The sequence below is a fragment of the Suncus etruscus genome, chromosome 4 (genome assembly GCF_024139225.1).
Source record: "Suncus etruscus isolate mSunEtr1 chromosome 4, mSunEtr1.pri.cur, whole genome shotgun sequence".
Classification (NCBI taxonomy): Eukaryota; Metazoa; Chordata; class Mammalia; order Eulipotyphla; family Soricidae; genus Suncus; species Suncus etruscus.
The window spans coordinates 163844220-163861629 of record NC_064851.1 but is presented as its reverse complement, the minus strand read 5'-3'; the positions used below and the strand labels follow the sequence as shown (position 1 = coordinate 163861629).

General features: G+C 42.3%; 1 protein-coding gene across 1 annotated transcript in view; it reads right to left on the bottom strand.

The window, feature by feature from the left end:
- Positions 1-10570, bottom strand: part of DTWD2 (DTW domain containing 2) — a 79960-nt gene extending 69390 nt beyond the window's left edge. Inside the window, exon 1 of the mRNA XM_049771414.1 lies at positions 10359-10570. Coding sequence (XP_049627371.1) covers positions 10359-10570 — 212 coding nt within the window. The remainder of the gene's footprint in view (positions 1-10358) is intronic.
- Positions 10571-17410: the final 6840 nt, after the last annotated feature.

Genomic DNA, 17410 nt, shown 5'->3' with positions numbered 1-17410 from the left:
AGTCAGCAGGAAGAGTGGCTGAAGCTTCTAACAGGGACAAGAGATGGGGGGGGGGGGTACGCTAAGAGGGTAGGTATCCTTTCACTTTGGGTGGCTCCAAATTTTTAAAATTTACTTTTTTTGGTAAACTAATTATAAATGATTCTAAGATATAAAAATAAATGCAGATGACATTTATTGAGGATTTATTATAAAGAAAGCACTGTTCTAAGCATTTTGACTACAATAGTAAATTGATCTAAAGCTCGGGGTACTTTATGGGGTACCAGGAATTAAACTGCATGCAAGGCAAGCATCCTACCTTTTGTACCATCTCTCTGGCCCAGGAATGTAATGTAGTTTTTCTATATGATATAAGGTAGATGGGCTTTACAAACATATTCTAAGTGAAATGTCATACACAGAATGTAAATATTACATGACAAATGAAGTACCCAAAAAGACAAATTCAAAGATCAGAAAATAAAGGCTAGCAGGGCCAGAGAAAGGATATAATGATATATTACTGTTTAAGAGTATGAAGTCTAATTGGAGATCGCCTTAAAAAAGGGCTTTAGGTACAGGGAACACTGATAGTTACACAGCACTGTGACTATGATTAAGCCCAGTGAATTGTATAAATGGCACAAGTTATAATATTAAACTATGCATACATAACATTATAGAAAAATTTGGGGGGCTGGAAAATAGCGATGGAGGTAAGGCGTTTGCCTTTCATGCAGGAAGTATTTTGGTTCGAATCCTGCATCCCATATGGTCCCCCACAGCCTGCGAGGAGCGATTTCTGAACATGGAGCCAAAAGTAATACCGAGATATGGCTGGGTTGTGACCTCCCAAAAAAAAAAAGAAAAATTTGGGGATGGAGAGATATAGCATGGAGGTAGGACATTTGCCTTGCATGCAGAAGGATGGTGGGTTCGAATCCCGGCATAACATATAGCTCCCCTGAGCCCTGCCAGGAGCAATTCTCTGAGTGTAGAGTCACAAGTAACCCCTGAGCGCTGCCGGGTGTAACCCAAAAACAAACAAACAAACAAAAAAAAAAGCAAAACTTTAAAGTGGTCAGAGAGAAAGTACTAGCACACACCTGACCTGTGTTTGATATCTGTGCTTGATATTGGTCCCCCAAGTCCACCAAAGTTGCCCCTGAGCACAGAGCCAAGAAGAAGCCATGAGGACTACTGGGCTTGGCCCCAAAATAAAACAAACTAAAAATTAACAAAAAAACTTTAATATCCACTGCCAAGTTACATTCCTCCATAAATAGATCTAATGCTTTCCTATTAGGCCAATCTCTCTAAGCCAGGGGTCTCAAACTCGTGGCCCGAGGGCCATTTGCGGCCCTCCATACAACATTTTGTGGCCCTGCCCTAGAGGAATCTTTTTTTGTTTTGTTGTGTTTTAGTTGTTTGGGTCACACCCCCCAATGTTCAAGGCTTACTACTGACTTTGCACTCAAGGATCACCCTGACTTTGCCTCCTGCGGCCCCCAGGTAAATTGAGTTTGAGACCCCTGCAAGCCTTTGGCAGAATAGCAGACGTTTTACCTCACCTGTCCATGCCTCTCTGGGGCTACTACTACTGACTTCACTGCCCTCTTTACCAACTGTCCACTAGGTTTCCAAAAAACCACACACACACACACACACACACACAAAAAAAAAAAAAAAAAAAAAAGCAAACAAACTACAAATCTCTGCACAGAAAAGCAAGTAGTTGTTACTGCGCCGTACTGTCTTTCTGACTGAAACATAAGGTACCACCACAAGAATCAGATGCTAATCATAGGTAGGAAAGATCTCAGAAGATAAAGGGTCTCACCTTCAGTAAAACAAAGATGCATTCCCAAACATAATGAGAAGTAGACCAAGAAATGACTTAATGAAAGGATCTACAAAAAGCTTTCACAGACAATAGCATCACATTGTGGTATATAGGAAAATGAAAAGTTACTGCAGTTTTGCCCTGCTTAGAACCTGTCCCTGACTTATCTACTGAAGGGGAAAACTATACAAATTACTGTGATGTGTCTTCAGTAGTTGGGAAAACCTGTGAGACCTGGGTGGTAAATAAAATACACAATTTGTGAGGATACACACAGTATCTCCAACCCCAGGTGAATGGGTCTGATGAGGATTAATAAATCTAGCCAGTTTAGGAAAGAATCATGGAGTCAGTGGCTTCTCCCTCTTGGTGTCTCCAAGCACACCAAGCCAAAACTGACTCTTTATAACACTGCAAAGCAGAGTGTAGTAAGATCCAAATGGACGTTTACATATCAAAGAACGAGATTTTACAGAAAAAGAGAAGGTGAGGGAACGCCTTTGTTTTGAGTTAACAGCTAGGTGTCATCTTATACTGGAACTGCCATGTTTTTAATAACACCAAATTTTAGGTTAGACCTGAGAATTTTTGAAAATTATTCAATGTGCCATCACATGAGCAAAACTATGAATAGTTTAATTTTGGACACATGAGCTTAAGGATATTTGTGAGCTTTGATGTCTCTTGAAGGGAAGTTTTTAATTAACAAAAGGAAAAGAAACAATTCCAATTTTTCATGAGGGAAATAAATCAAAACACTATTAGAAAGCTCAATGTGGTTTCAAAAATTGGTCACTCCTTTAGAGACTTAATTAAGATTAGGGAAAAAGTCTTCTTGACATATATCATCTCTGCTTATCTTTGAACATCCTATTAGCTTGTGGAGTAATTTGTAAATCAGTTCACTTTTTGCATTTTATATGTGTACTACTTCAAAGAATAAACGCATTTTCTAAATCAACAGGATAGAACAAATTAATGTAATGATCCTCTCCTGGTGGGGCCAGAGACACAGTAAAGAGATAAAAAGTACATGCCTCGCCTTTCAGCAATCCCAGTTTGAATCTTCATCCTCTAAGACTACCAGTCACTCCTAACTTCAACCAAGAACAACAGCTGAGCACCATCAGGTGTGGCCACAAACAAAATCACAAAAATAGTAATAATCTATTTGGGGGGGAGTCTGAAACTTTTGATATAAACAAAGAATGTGCAGTACATCTAAATTTTCATCCTAAATCCTTAAATAATAAAGTTTATTTTAAACTTACCAAAATTGTTCCCTGTTCTCCCAAATATTGATAAGAATTCAACAGTATTAATTCTTCTAAGCCTATTGCCCTGAGAAAGACCAATGATTATTTGTACCTTACAACGCTGCAGATTGACAGGCTGAGAACAGTGCAAGAATATTCAGGAACTTCAGAATCTAAAAATGAATCATAGACTTGGGTAACACAAACACTATGAGTTCAATGGGGCTGATGGCAGTCATGCTGCAGCAAAAAGGTGAGCCTTTCCTAGGACACAGAAAGAATGCAGCTCAGCCACTAGGAAAGAAGCTCAGTGGCTCAGGAAAGCAGTTCCAATGAAGCCACATCTTCCCATTCTCCTAGAAACCAAAATTCTAGAGTCTTCTGGCTTAGTTGGACTCTTCAGTGTTAGTGACTAATTTAAAAACGGATAAAAGACAATTATAAAAAAAAAAAAATAAAAGGGATTTCTTCTCTTTAAATACAGGTAGCCTCCTTGCTTTCCAAACTTGTTTTCCACCTTTACAGCCCAGATTAAGCATTAGGCAAAGGTCCAGACATGAGATAAAGCAGCCCACATGGAATAAAATGTTATATGCACTTGCAACAAGAAATAAATACGGCCGGAGAGATAGCATGGAGGTAAGGCATTTGCCTTTCATGCAGAAGGTCGGTGGTTCCAATCTCGGCATCCCATATGGTCCCCTGAGCCTGCCAGGAGTGATTTCTGAGCATAGAACAGGAGAAACCCTGAGCACTGCCGGGTGTGTGACACAGAAACAAAAAAAAAAAAAAAAAAAAAAAGTATCTTGGGGCCAGAGAGATAGCATGGAGGTAAGGCATTTGCTTTCATGCAGAAGGACAGTGGTTCGAATCCCAGCATCCCAAATGGTTGGTCCCCTGTGCTGCCAGGGGCGATTTCTGAGCATAGAGCCAGAAGTAACCATTGAGCGTGCTGGGTGTGACCAAAAACGAAAACAAAAGTTTTTGAAAAGGGGGGGGGCAGAAAGATAGCACAGTGGTTTTTGCCTTGCAAGCAACCAATCCAGGACCTACGGTGGTTGGTTCGAATCCCAGTGTCCCATATGTTCCCCATACCTGCCAGGAGCTATTCCTGAGCAGATAGCCAGGAGTAACCCTGTGAGCACCACCGGGTGTGGCCAAAAAACAGAAAAGAAATGAAAGAAAGAAAGGAAGGAAGGAAAAGGAAGGAAGGAAGGAAGGAAGGAGGAAGGAAGGAAAGGAAGGAAGGAAGGAAGGAAGGAAGGAAGGAAGGAAGGAAGGAAGGAAGGAAGGAAGGAAGGAAGGAAGGAAGGAAAAGGAAGGAAGGAAAAGGAAGGAAGGAAGGAAGGAAAAGAAAAGAAGGAAGGAAAAGGAAGGGAGGGAGGGAGGGAGGGAGGGAGAGAGAGAGGGAGGGAGGGAGGGAGGGAGGGAGGGAGAGAGGGAGGAGAGAGGGAGGGGAGGGAGGGAGGAGAGGGAGGGAGGGAGGGAGGGAGAGGGAGGGAGGGAGGGAGGGAGGGGAGGAGGAAGGAGAAAGAAAGAAAGAAAGAAAGAAAAAGAAAGAAAGAAAGAAAGAAAGAAAGAAAGAAAAAGAAAAGAAAGAAAGAAAGAAAGAAAAAAGAAAGAAAGAAAGAAGAAAGAAAGAAAGAAAGAAAGAAAAGAAAGAAAGAAAGAAAGAAAAAGAAAAAGAAGAAAGAAAGAAAGAAAGACATTCTGGAGTTGGACTAGTAATGTGATTACAGTCAACAACATTCTGTTGCAAACTTCAAAATTCTGGGAAAGCTAGACTGAAATTTTCTCACGTCAGAAAAGAATGATAAGACAAAGGTGTGATCGTAGCTAGATCACAGCGTCAAGCATATTCTAATCAACACATAGTATCCTTTAAACTTCAAAGACAGTAAAATCAATTCTATGTCAAGACACTTTCTAAAAGAGCTGGAAAACACAGAAACATTGACATCTTATTACTAGTCTGAAAAGCATAATACCTGGCAGTACCTAAAAACAGCAATCTCCTGAAAAAAGATGGGCCAAATTCCCGCCCAGCCAAAGCCACACCAGCTGCACCCACCACCCACACTCCTTACTGATGGCCCAGCTTCACCACTTAACAATTGAACTCTTCAGAGATACCAAACCAAGCAAAACCCCAGGTATGATGTTTGAGTTGACCTCTCTAGGACATTTTTGGTGTGAATGTGGGCCCTTTCTTCTGCCTTCTCTAACTTCCAAAAACCATGGCAGCTGAAGCCATAGCCCATAGACACCATAACATCTGTTCCACAGAGCATAAAATTCCTGGCTGCATACAAGGGAGCACCACAACTCCAAATTTCTCAGTACTATCATCCCAGTAGGAACACACCAATTTAGACATCAACATGAATTCAGAGTCACCGGATGTTCACAAACAAAACAAATAATAGAAAGATAGTAAATCTTTTGCTAGTAACTTACTGACTTCATTACAAGATAGAATAATTTTCCCAAAATTTTTTGTTGCTTTGTTTTTTTAATAATTTCACTACTACTTCCCTGTAAATAAGCAATATAAAATATATTATTTTATGCCTACCAAGGGTATAGATTTGGGAATGGGTGAGAATCTGGGAACAATGGTATCAAGAATTATATGTTGGTGTTGGAACATGTGGCAGAAAAAAATGCATTGTAAGCAACTACATAATATATGGTCTTTAAATAAAGTAATTTAAAAAAATAAAAGACTCAGCACTTCCCAGAATGGCTTTAATGGTATCAAGGGAACCTGGGCTACAACTAAGTTGGCCCCAAACCTCCAGATGTTCCCAGAGAGAAGTGTAGAGCAAAGGGGCTTGCATGTCCTGGGAACCAAGTTCCCCATGCTTGTTACCTCCACCTTCCCATGGGCCCAAGAAATAATACAGTAGGTGTGGAACTCGCTTTGCATGCAGTAGACTCAGTTTCAATCTCAACACCTGATCCACCATGAGCACAGAGGCAGGTATAAACCCTGAGCACCAAATTTAAACTTTTAATATTTTATTTTTAAAATAAAACTTATTTAATTTAATAAGATAAATAACACAAAAGTTAAAACTATCAGGACTGGAGAGATAGTACTGCAAATAAGGTACTTGCTTTGCATGCAGCCAACTTGGGTTCAATTCTTGGCATTCCACATGGTCCCTGAAGCATCTTTAGAATGTTTCCTGAGTGCTGAGCCAAGAGTAAACCCTGGCCAGTGCCAATTATGGGCCAAATAAAACAACCAAAAAAAGGCAATACCAATGGACTGGATAGATGGCAGAGGGCTTAGGTATTGCCTTATACACAGTCAACCTGGAATTTGGTCCCTGGTGTCACAGGTTCCCCCAAGCTCCACTAAGAATGAATCCTGAGCACAGCCAGGTATCCTGACCCCACCAAGGGAGAAAAAATTAGTAAAATATTTTCATCCACTTCAGAAGGCTGAAAACAATCAATAAATAATCCATGGCTATACCAAATACCTAAAAACTAGGCTTGCAGGTTAATGCTAGCTTGCTTGCCTCACCTCCATTAGCCTCAAAATTCAAGTCCATTCACCAAAACTCTTCCATGAAAAATTTAGGCTTAGTAGGCTCTTATGCTTGGTGTTAAATATATAAGTATGGTTGATCATCATCACTACAATTTTAGAATTGGAGAAGAAATCTTTGGAGAAAAACTTCTTAAGATCTACCAACTCCATTAAGGTGAAATTGGCCTACTATTTCTCTCTCTGAGAGTGTATTTTAAAATGAGCTGCACTGTAATTGAAGCAATAAACAGTATGCGATAGGGTGCTTACCTTGCACACAGCCAAATAAATTCAATCCCCAGTACTACATATGGCCTTCTGAACCTGCCAGGGCTGATCCCTCAGCACAGAGACAGGAATAAGGTCTGAATACTGCTAGGTATGACCCAAACACATTGCCCCCCAAATGCTCTGCATTCAGACTTCCTTCCATCTTTCTTATGGTCAATGACTAGCCAGTGGTTTCTAACTTTTTTCTTCAGGCTCAGCATTATACACAAAAGACATAAAAGTACAATTTAAAGAGTCTAATATCTTCACTAGCATGAGGCCCTAATTTTTCCAAACAAATCTTTTACCATGGGATCCTACCAATTTGTAGTGGTGGTCTTTTGGTTTTGTGTTGCTTGTTTTTAATAAAATTAAGTATAAATTGCAATAATGAACCACCTACTTACGTAAAAACTTCTCATTGCCATTCAAATGTGAAAAATCTTCAGAAGTTTAAAGCGCATATTTAGTAAAAAGGAACTCTCAGTTCAGTCCCCGGGTTCAGAGCCTCAGAGCATGGATTCCCCAAGCAACTGAAACAGGAGTAGCCCCAAAATCTTCAAGTGAGGCTCAAAGACAAAACAAAAAAGCCACTTGAGTGGTCGGTTCTATGAGTTCTAGTACAATAGGCTCAAATTCCCTAACAGTTCATTATGTTCTTCCCAGTGCAGCCACCACAATCTCTGTACCCTGCCTGCTCAGAGCTCCTTCCTTTCAATCTTTTGTCAAATCCACTGCAATATCGAAGTCAGTATTTCTCAACCTTCTTCTAACCAGTCTCCTTTTGACATTGTTTCTTTTCTGTAGTCATCCCATCCTACCAGTTGACCCTCAATCTAAAACTGTGCCCCCATTTACACAATTCTTGTCAGTGGCCCCATTAGAATATTCTCGGGACCCATTAGTAGGAGCCACTGAAGAACCTCGTTGAGAAGTGTTGCCCCCCCCCCACTATGTTCCTGGACAAGTTGTTTCTTCCATAGGAATCCTTTTCCTCTTATCCAATCTCCCCACAAATGTCACAGATTTTTCTCTAATAAATCCTAAATACCAGCACCAAAGATACCAATGGCATCTTTCAGCCTCAGATTCAATGTCACTTTCAGCGTTCTTGTTCCCCCTCTCTTTACAGCCCCCTATAACTGTGTTCAATATTACTCTCTATATGCCTATTGGAGCAAGAACATAATACTGGACAGTACCAAGGGGGAAAAAGCATGCTTTCATATGATCTGATACAATGACAGATAAGTAACTTCAGGGAAACGTTAAAAACTTAATGGACATGTGTCCTCTTATCTTCTGACTCATTTCTATGTCTTCATATCAGAAGCTGTCAAATAAATGATATATATAGTATGTATATAAAATGTTTGACTTGTAGTTGATTCCACATAATTTAAATACGATTTTAATTAACAAAGTGCTTCTTTTTGTTAATGAAGCAAAATTTAAAGAAATTCACTTAGGAAAGAGAAAAGAGCATGGGCATCACCATAAGAGGAAAAGCCAATAGTACATATCTCGGATTGAGATCTTGGCCAGGTTTCTGAGTAAAGAAAGAGGTGCACAAGCCTGAACAAAGAGTAAAATGATTCTTCTGTTTGTTTTATTTTGTTTTGGTTTTATTAAGGGCCACACTCAATGATATTCAGGGTTAAACCTGGCTCTGTACTCAGGAATTACTCCTGTTGTGCTCAGGGGACCACACAGGGACTGAACCTGGGTCAGTCATGTGCAAGCAAGTATCCACCTGCAATTTAAGTAAAGTAATTTCTTTTCTTTTGAAAAACAATTCTTAATTGAACGGAACTACTTCACATATTTTTACTTTGAAAAATGCGGAAAGGCCAGAGATGTGGCTCCTAAGCTGAACCCTCAGCATTGCCTGGCCCCTGGAGCATCATAGGGTGTGGTCCATGACCCCAAACAAATGGCAATGTCTCCTACAACAATTAAACAGACATCTACTGCTGTATAGAATAAAAGCTTCTCTATGGTTTTTTTACCTGCAATTTGAAGGGTTAAAAAGTGTCCTGTCATCAGATTTTTATTTTTTTGTCATCAGATTTTTAACTTGAGGATACGCCATTTTCTACTAGATCATGAACTACCGCAGGGTAGTAGTTATGCCTGACTATTTTTATCTCATATTTATCTATCTATCACAGTGTCTAGCAATAGGGTACTATTTTTGTTGTTGTTGTTGTTGTTTTTGTTTGTTTTGCTTTGCCAATTAACTGGCCAATTATTTTGTGTGCAGACCACATCCTATGATACTTAGCCTTAATTTCATCTCAAGGAGTGAGAATACCATATATTTGGAGATCAAGGTTTTAGATTTGACAAGTTTGGGACTAAATGAATGACACGCATAAAAGGACACATTTCTTTAAACGTGTACCTTTCAACAAGGGGTTCAACTGGGGAGCTGGAGAAATAGTAGAGCAGGTAGGGACGGCACTTGCTTTGCATGGGACGGACCCAGTCAGATCCCCAGCATCCTATATGGTCTCCTGAGCACAGTGGGGGGTGATTTTTCAGAGCCAGGAGTCATCCCTGAGCATTGCTGGGTATCGCCCCAAAATGAGAGACAGACAGACAGACAGGCAGGCAGGCAGGCAGGCAGGCAGGCAGGGAGGCAGAGATGCTAAATTGGGATTTTGGAGAAACCAAATTGAGTTTGAAGTTCCTGAATGGAACCCGAATCTGGCCAGTTTGTGTGCTTGGAGAAATTGTCGTTGTCTTACTCAAATTGCTAAAGAACCAAGCACTCAAATCTAAGACAGCATTCTAGTTTTAAGAACGATATAAAGCACAAGCAAGATAAAGCACATGCAGGGCGGGAGCAGGAACGCCTCATCAAGTATAGGAAGCCATCAACTCGTGTACACTTGACTGTTAACCCTACCTAGGGTGCACATCACCGATCGCTATCCCAGCCAACTACAATGCAGAGCAGGTCAAAGACGGAGAAGCTCTGAAGGACGGGACACGTCCCCCAGCAGAACGTGGGAGTCTCCTGGAATGCCACATGCTTAGGAAACGTCACCGAAGAGCACTGACATCTGGCAAGTCCCGAGCGCAACGCGAGGTCCGCTGTGCCACGCTCAGTCTTGCAGGAAATCAGTGACGCCACGACGGGCCCGGATTAAGGCTGCGGACGGAGGCTGGCCGACTCCCAGGCGCGCGATCGCTCTCTCGGACCCCGGACCCTGGGCTGGCTGGGCTGGGCTGGGCGGGCGCCCACCCGGCAGGAGCGGCAGCGCCGCCACCCAGCAGGGGGCGCTGCAGGCCTCGCCCCGCCCCTAGCCCCGCCCCGCAACCCTAGCCCCACCCCTAGCCCCGCCCTGCGCTGCAGCCCTCGCCCCGCCCAGCCCCGCAGCCCTGGCCCCGCCCCTAGCCCCGCCCCTCGCTGCAGCCCTGGTCCCGCCCCGCGTCCCTAGCCCCGCCCCGCGCGACTCACCTGCAGCGGCTGCACTCGGGTCTCCGCTCCGCCGGCTCCACCGGGAGCGCCCACAGGTCGGCCGCGCCCGCGCCTGCGCCGTCCGCTTCCGCATCCAGGGCCGCGGAAGCCGCACCCTTCTGCTCCTCGGCGTGGGGAGCCCGGGCCGGGCGGCGCTCGGGCCGTGCCGCGCCGGGCTCCTGGGAGGCGGGCGCCCCTTCCAGCGGCTCCATGGCAGGCGTCAGGCCGGCAGGCGCATGGAAGCCCCGCCACCACCGGGGGGCGCCACACTCGGGAGAAACCAAGTCGCGCCGCAACACGCCACGCACGCACGCACGCACGTACGTACGCACGTACGTCCAGGGGCGTGTCCCGGAGCCAGGCGCCCAGTCCCGCCTCTCGCGGCGAACGCGAGCGCTGATTCGTCCCCCCAGAACCAGGAAGTCCGAGCTGCGGAAGTGGCTTGGCCTAGGCGGGAAAGCGGGTGCCATATTGGCCGGGGATGGTGTGGTGGCCTCTGAGTGAAGGGTTCCCCCGTTGAAAGGTCTTCGGGCAGCAAACCCGACTACATGACTTCCATGGAAAGCGAAAATGAAATGCAATCTCCTTTCTCCAACCTGAGATGGCAAGATAAAATTTAAAGACCATTCTGAATGTTCATTAAAACATTGCCCCAAATAGTTGGTCCTTGAGCTTTGACATAGGAATTTGTGCCTGCACACCGAGGATTCACAGCTGGGCCTTCCATATGCCTATTTCTTGCTCTCTTCAAGGAAGGAGGACAGTCTGCGTCCTGTGTCTGCATTTCTTGGTGTTTCTCCCTCAGCATCAAACACATGCATCACATAGTAAGCTTGTTTTGCAAACTAGAGGAACCTAAATATTGTAGACATCTAGTAGGAATGAGAAAATAGGCCTGCAGAGATAGCTACTCACGTGTTGACAACTCTGGGATAGAAATATAACCTGCAGCCATTTCGGTTTTGTTCATACTTAAGTCCAAGTGACTTTCATGATAATAAAAGCAGAAGTGCTACTTGTTCCAAATGAGTCTAGATAATCTTAAAATTCTTGTTTATAATTTGTTACTTCTACCCAATATTCCACATTTCAAAAGTTAAAAAGCCATTTACCTGGTTAGTTTTTGCAATAGGTGGTTATCTTGATTCTAGAACTATGAACAGATTAACGTACAAGACGTTATTGTACTTCTAAATTTTGTCTTACTATTATATTTCCAGCCATTTTAAAAATCAAGCTTGTGAATAGAATGTAGGGGCTGTTCTTTTCAGCTCTCCTACATTCTTTTCCTCTACCAATGGTATCCACATTTTTCTTTGGACTATTTGAAGGGATTAGAAATGTTCAAACACCTACCTAGTCGTGAATGTAGGATAGAAGAAAGAACTGGCACATGCCAATTGGAATTGAGGGATAATTTAAGCGCCAAAGGCCACAGGAAAGGAAATGAATTTAAAAGCAAATAAATCATTGCTGCAGATTGAGGTTGGAAAATCAACACTACAACCTCCAAAATTAAACTCTGCCCCTGTAGTTTTCACTATAGAATGTGGTATTGAAGAACGAAAACAGAACTGGTCCACACATTTCATAGCAGGCTAACACCAGAGAGCAAGAGCCTGTCAAGAAACATCTGAGTCTGTCGCAACATGAATTAACCATAGAATTCATTTTGAGAGTCCTTGAGATGGTCATGGTCTCACTTTGTAACCTTGGTAACATGGGGATGTACCCCATGTTGTGTTCATGCATTTGAGATGGTCATCTGCTTTGCAGATAATACTTTTGAGAATTTATACTTCTGTATTTTTTCTCCAGCTGCCTGTAGATGCCCTGTTCCCTATCTGATATTCTATAAAACAGAGCTTTTTGTTCTAGGTTCAGTCTTTTAAGCAGTAGTTCCACTAGGCCCACCAGAATAATTGAACCTGAGTTTTCCAACCTCTGAGAGTCTATCATTTGGTTTCTCCTTGGCTTATAGTGAGAATTTCTGCAACAATTTAAGTTTTCTTCAAATTCCACCTATAAAATATATGATCAGGTGAGTCTTGAAAAACCTACTCGTTTTTCTTCTCAATAATATTCCAGATTTGAGCTCTACCCTTGAGAATTCAAACTCTGAATGTATCTCTCAGCCTACTCTGGTTAAAGCCCCTATCATCACCTGACAAATATATTGCTATTGGCTTATAAATGGTCTCCTGCTCTGTCCTTGCTTTTCTATAATCCATTCTTCCAGAGTTTCATCACAATAATAAAAATCTCTCATAAAATTGAGCCATAGTTGGTATGAAATACAGGGAGTTTGCCTCTTCTAAAAGCAAAAAGTTCATACAATTGTTAGGTTCATTAACCCTATCCTAGAGAAGCCTAGATCAAAGTATCAGCATCCAACCAACTATTATTTTATATACTTATGCCAACCAGCTGCACAGGCCCCTAGTATCAGAATAAACACCATCAATGACTCAGTCTCATGAAAAAGAATGGAGCCCAAATAAGAGAAAGCAGAAGTTCCTGAAAAGGATATACCCAGCCTTCATGTTGGGTATCCCATGTCGCCATATTACAGGATACGTATAGTAAAGGGAGAACTTGTTTTCTTTCTCTCCTTACTCCAAGTTAAGTAACAAATTTATTAACTTACCCTAGAGAGATTTGGGTGTAAAGAAATTCCACTATTGTGTGTCTTCGGATGAAGGCAGGTGTTTGTCTCTGATGTGCAGGCTTAAAATTTCAAGAAACCCTAGAAAAGAATCTAAAAAGAGAGCCACCTCAACTCAGCCCTATGTGTTCCCAAGAGAATGTTTAAAGGAATGCCTTCAGGTCTAGAGCGGATAAACTTCACCCCAGATTTCCGAGCCTTGTAAACAGCCTGGAATAGGAAGACAAGGAATGATGGACTTTCAAACAATGACAACAAGATTCAGGGATCTCTGATATTTGAGCATATGTTGAAATCTTTGGCATCTTGAATGTATGGGGAAGGACTCATGTCAAGATTAAATACTTGCCATTCTAACAAAATGCAGATTCCATGTTGCATAAATTTTTTAAAATTAAATAGAGATGGTATATTTCTTGCTGTATTTGTTTTCTGTTGCTACCATAATAACTATAAATTAAATGGCTTAAAACAGTGCATATGTGATACTTCATGTAAAAAAATTACACTCACATACACAAATCCGACACAGGGCTAACATCTTAAGTGTTGACAGGCTGCATTCTTTAGGAGACTAATGGAAAATTCATTTTCTTGCTCATCATCGAGTTCTTGGGAGAATTAAATTTCTTGTGGTTGTCATGTCAGGTTTTTGTTTGCTTGTTTGTTTTTTGAGGGACTGGCAAGCCAGGGCTGTTCCCCAGCTTGGTTGAAATCATCCATGTTCATAGATTTGTCGGAAAGACAAACATTTTACCCTTTACCTATGTTGACCTCAAATAAAAGCATTTGGGTGTTTCAACACAAAACGCGGTTTTATTTGAAAGAAAACAGCAGAAGAGAGGGCAAATACCAGTGCCATTCATGCTGAACAACAAATTCACTTTCAGAAATTAGCAGCCCTCTTAGTCCTTCTGCAGTCACACCAAAGGGGGGAGACCAATGGGAGATGCCACTGTGGGAGATGCCAGTCCTTTTGTTTAATGATTGAAAGGTGTGTTATCTGTCCAACATACCTATCCTCCACTTAATTATGATTCCTGAATAGTAACTTTCAAACCTTGTGAGATTTTGTTAGGGTGGGTTATTTTATTGTTTTTTTTTTAATCTGTGTGTTGAACAATTATATTTGCCAGAAGGCAGATCAGCTGGAGAAGAGCACACAAGTTTTAGAATGAATTTCCTGGGACGTCAAAGCCTTTGTAAAGAATAAAGACCCAAAGAAGTTAGGAGAATGACTTGCTTTAATATTAGGTTGAACAAAGAATGGCATTTATGAAAAGTAACTCAAAGGTCCTTCAAAAGAAACAATATTCTGGGGCCGGGCGGTGGCGCTGGAGGTAAGGTGCCTGCCTTGCCTGCGCTAGCCTAGGATGGACCGCGGTTCGATCCCCCGGCCCCCATATGGTCCCCCAAGAAGCCAGGAGCAACCTCTGAGCGCATAGCCAGAGTAACCCTGAGCGTCACAGGGTGTGGCCCAAAAAAAAAAAAAAAAAAAAAAAAAAAAAAAAAAAAAAAAAAAAAAAAAAAAAAAAAACAATATTCTGATAAGGTCAGTTTGTATAGAATTCTCTTGGATTTAGCTTCCTATCTCTGATCATAAGAATGTATTTTCAGGGGTAGAGAGATATTACAGCAGATAGAACACTTGATTTACACACAACCAACTTGAGTTCTATCTATCCCTAGCACCCCACTTTGTCTACCAAATCCTGTTAGGTGAAATTTCTGGGTGCAGAGCCAGGAGTAAGCACTGAGCACAGTGGAAATGGCCTCAACCCTAAAATACTAATGTATTTTCATTATAGTATATGAAAGCACTTCTTGATATTTCCTTTCCTGACTTTCTCTGATATTTCATTTCCTGCTGCAGAAGGAAATAAAAGAAAATGGGTGGAGAGATAGGACAGCTGTTCCACCCACTTTGTTAACCCAAAAAAAATTAGAGGAAAGTCTAAGTGTTTTTCTTATATCTGCTGTTAACTGAAAAGAATCACTCAGGCAATGTTAATATATTTGTAACATAATCTAAACTACTTAAGGTTCATGGGCCCCCTGCCTCTATCTTCATAGGCCCCCCCCTTAATAAGGAAGGAAAATATTTTTATTTTACTGTTTTAGGTTACTGGCTGAGACACCCTCTGTTATGGGAGAAAAAGTTAATTATGTCCAGATGGTCCCATAAGACTCCCTGAGAATTCCCAGAAAATGTGGATTGTGTGCTAAGGAGCATCAAGGGTAGGAGGTGGAACTTCAAATGGAAGAAGACAGTTTTACAAAAAGATGCTAAAAGTCACATTTGCCAGCATCTGCCAGGCCCCTAGCTTCCACCCTGGCCTACTGTTTGTGTTTATCTTTGGTTGGGGGCTACACCAAGTGGTGCCAAGGTGAATACTCTTGGCTCTGCTCTCAGTAATCATTCCTGGCAGACTTGGAGACCCTTATGGGGTTCTCGGAATCTAATTAGGGGTTGGCTGCCCTGCAAGGCAGGTAGGTGTCTTTAACCCATTGGTCCTACCAAGTTTAATTCCATAGTCTTCCATACTTACTCTCTGATGACTCTCTCCCTTCCCAGAAGCCATCTTCTACCTCAACTTGTAGAAGTTAATAGAAGCATAAAGAAGACATTTTGGGGGTCTGCTGCTGGGTCCCTAATTGTCTTCAATCTAACTAAACCTCTTGTCTAATGTGGTCTATTTAGGTCAGCCTATTTTTACTTCCCCACAACAATTAATTCATTGGCAGGCTGATTCCGTCCCACCATCTGACTCTCCCATCCCTTCTCTCATAGTCACTTGCACTGATCAAATTGCCCGTCCTTTCAGTTTTCTCTGAAAATGAAGAGATATTATCAGGATAATCTTTTCATTTGGTAGGAGTGTGGGAAGGGGTGTTGACATCAGAACACTGCTCCTTGGAGAGACCTGACTTGGCTGTTTTGCTCTAATAATCTCGTGCCTGGATGTCAACTAGAGTCACCCCAGCACTATGAGGTGGGCTAAGGGATGGAGGGTTTGGATGTTGAGGGCATGAACTCCAGTATTCAGTTTCCTCTGAGTGATCAGCCCTACTTTACTTGAGGTCTTCTGATTATGAGCCCAGAAGGTGTGGCCCAGTGACCTTAAAGTATTTTCATGGCCAATGTAGCCATTCACACAGAACACTCATCCTGCTTTCCCTAAATCAGAGACTTTGCCCTAACCTTCCTCTATCCCTTTATTCTCCCATTTTAAGATGCAAAGACAAACCTATGCCTTGATTAGCATTAGATAAGTACTCTTCTCTGTTAACTACATAGGCTCTCCCCACTCTAAGTGGATTAAATCTGACAATTGTGGGCGGAAGCCTTATGCCCCACCAAGACCAGAACATTGGAGAGATGTGTGTTTGGAAGCACTGATGCAGGGAACAATCCCACCACACAGTGAAGGGTAAAAACACGTTCAGGAACTCCAACACAGGAGCCTTCCATTCTAAAAAGCAGATAGCTCAGTGGAGGAAAGCTGGAAAAAATTAAGAAAGCCATTCCCCCCTTTATTAGAGAAGCACCAGACCACACCATGGGGACGGAGAACAGGGAGGGGACCTGGTAATCCAACATCTCCCCCTACTTGACCTTTATCGAAAAACAAAGTAATTCACATATCATGGTTTAAGAAAAGGGCAGATGCCTATAAAATTAAAGATTGGCAATATTTTGCATAGGCACTGCAAAAGTAGGGGAACTCGAAAGAAAAAACTTTTGGCCTAAAAAACGGGGTATCTCTAACCATGAATCATTCTGCCATAAGACCAACTAAGGTTCCAGGCATACTAATTTATCTAACCCCAAAGTCTTTCTTCAAGGTCCCAGGAAAAGTTCTCAATCATGGTTTTAGTTATTGAAGATATTGGTGTTAGTACATAACCTATGTCAAAGTCAGGATGTCCTTGAGGTGTTCCCTTATTCATCTCACCATTATATGGCGACAGGCAAGGGGAAATTCTGTCTTCAAAATAATTCATTGCTTATTTCCAAGCTATAGTCAAGTTAGCATGAGAGCCCACCCTGGGGCAAATGTGTGCCAAGGCAGTTCAAGGATTCGTCCTGGAGAAGCCAGCAGTCAGAGCAGAAGTGTTGATAGTGTTGGTGGCATCTGGAGCCACTGCTTCTTTTCAGAAAGCTCTCAGAGGTCATTCCTGCTGACTGAGGCTGGGCCCCCAGCTCCCATCAGCCCCTCCCTGTCAGTTGTGTTCTGGGCGGATCTAGCTTAATTCAAGCTGGGTAATCCTGGAAGAAGGTCGATTCCTGGGTTAGATGCAGAAAACTGCAGGATCCAAAGAAGAGACCCATGGTTCAGGGGTGATTGGCCAATATCCAAGCAACTAAAGCCTAAGTCAAGTCACT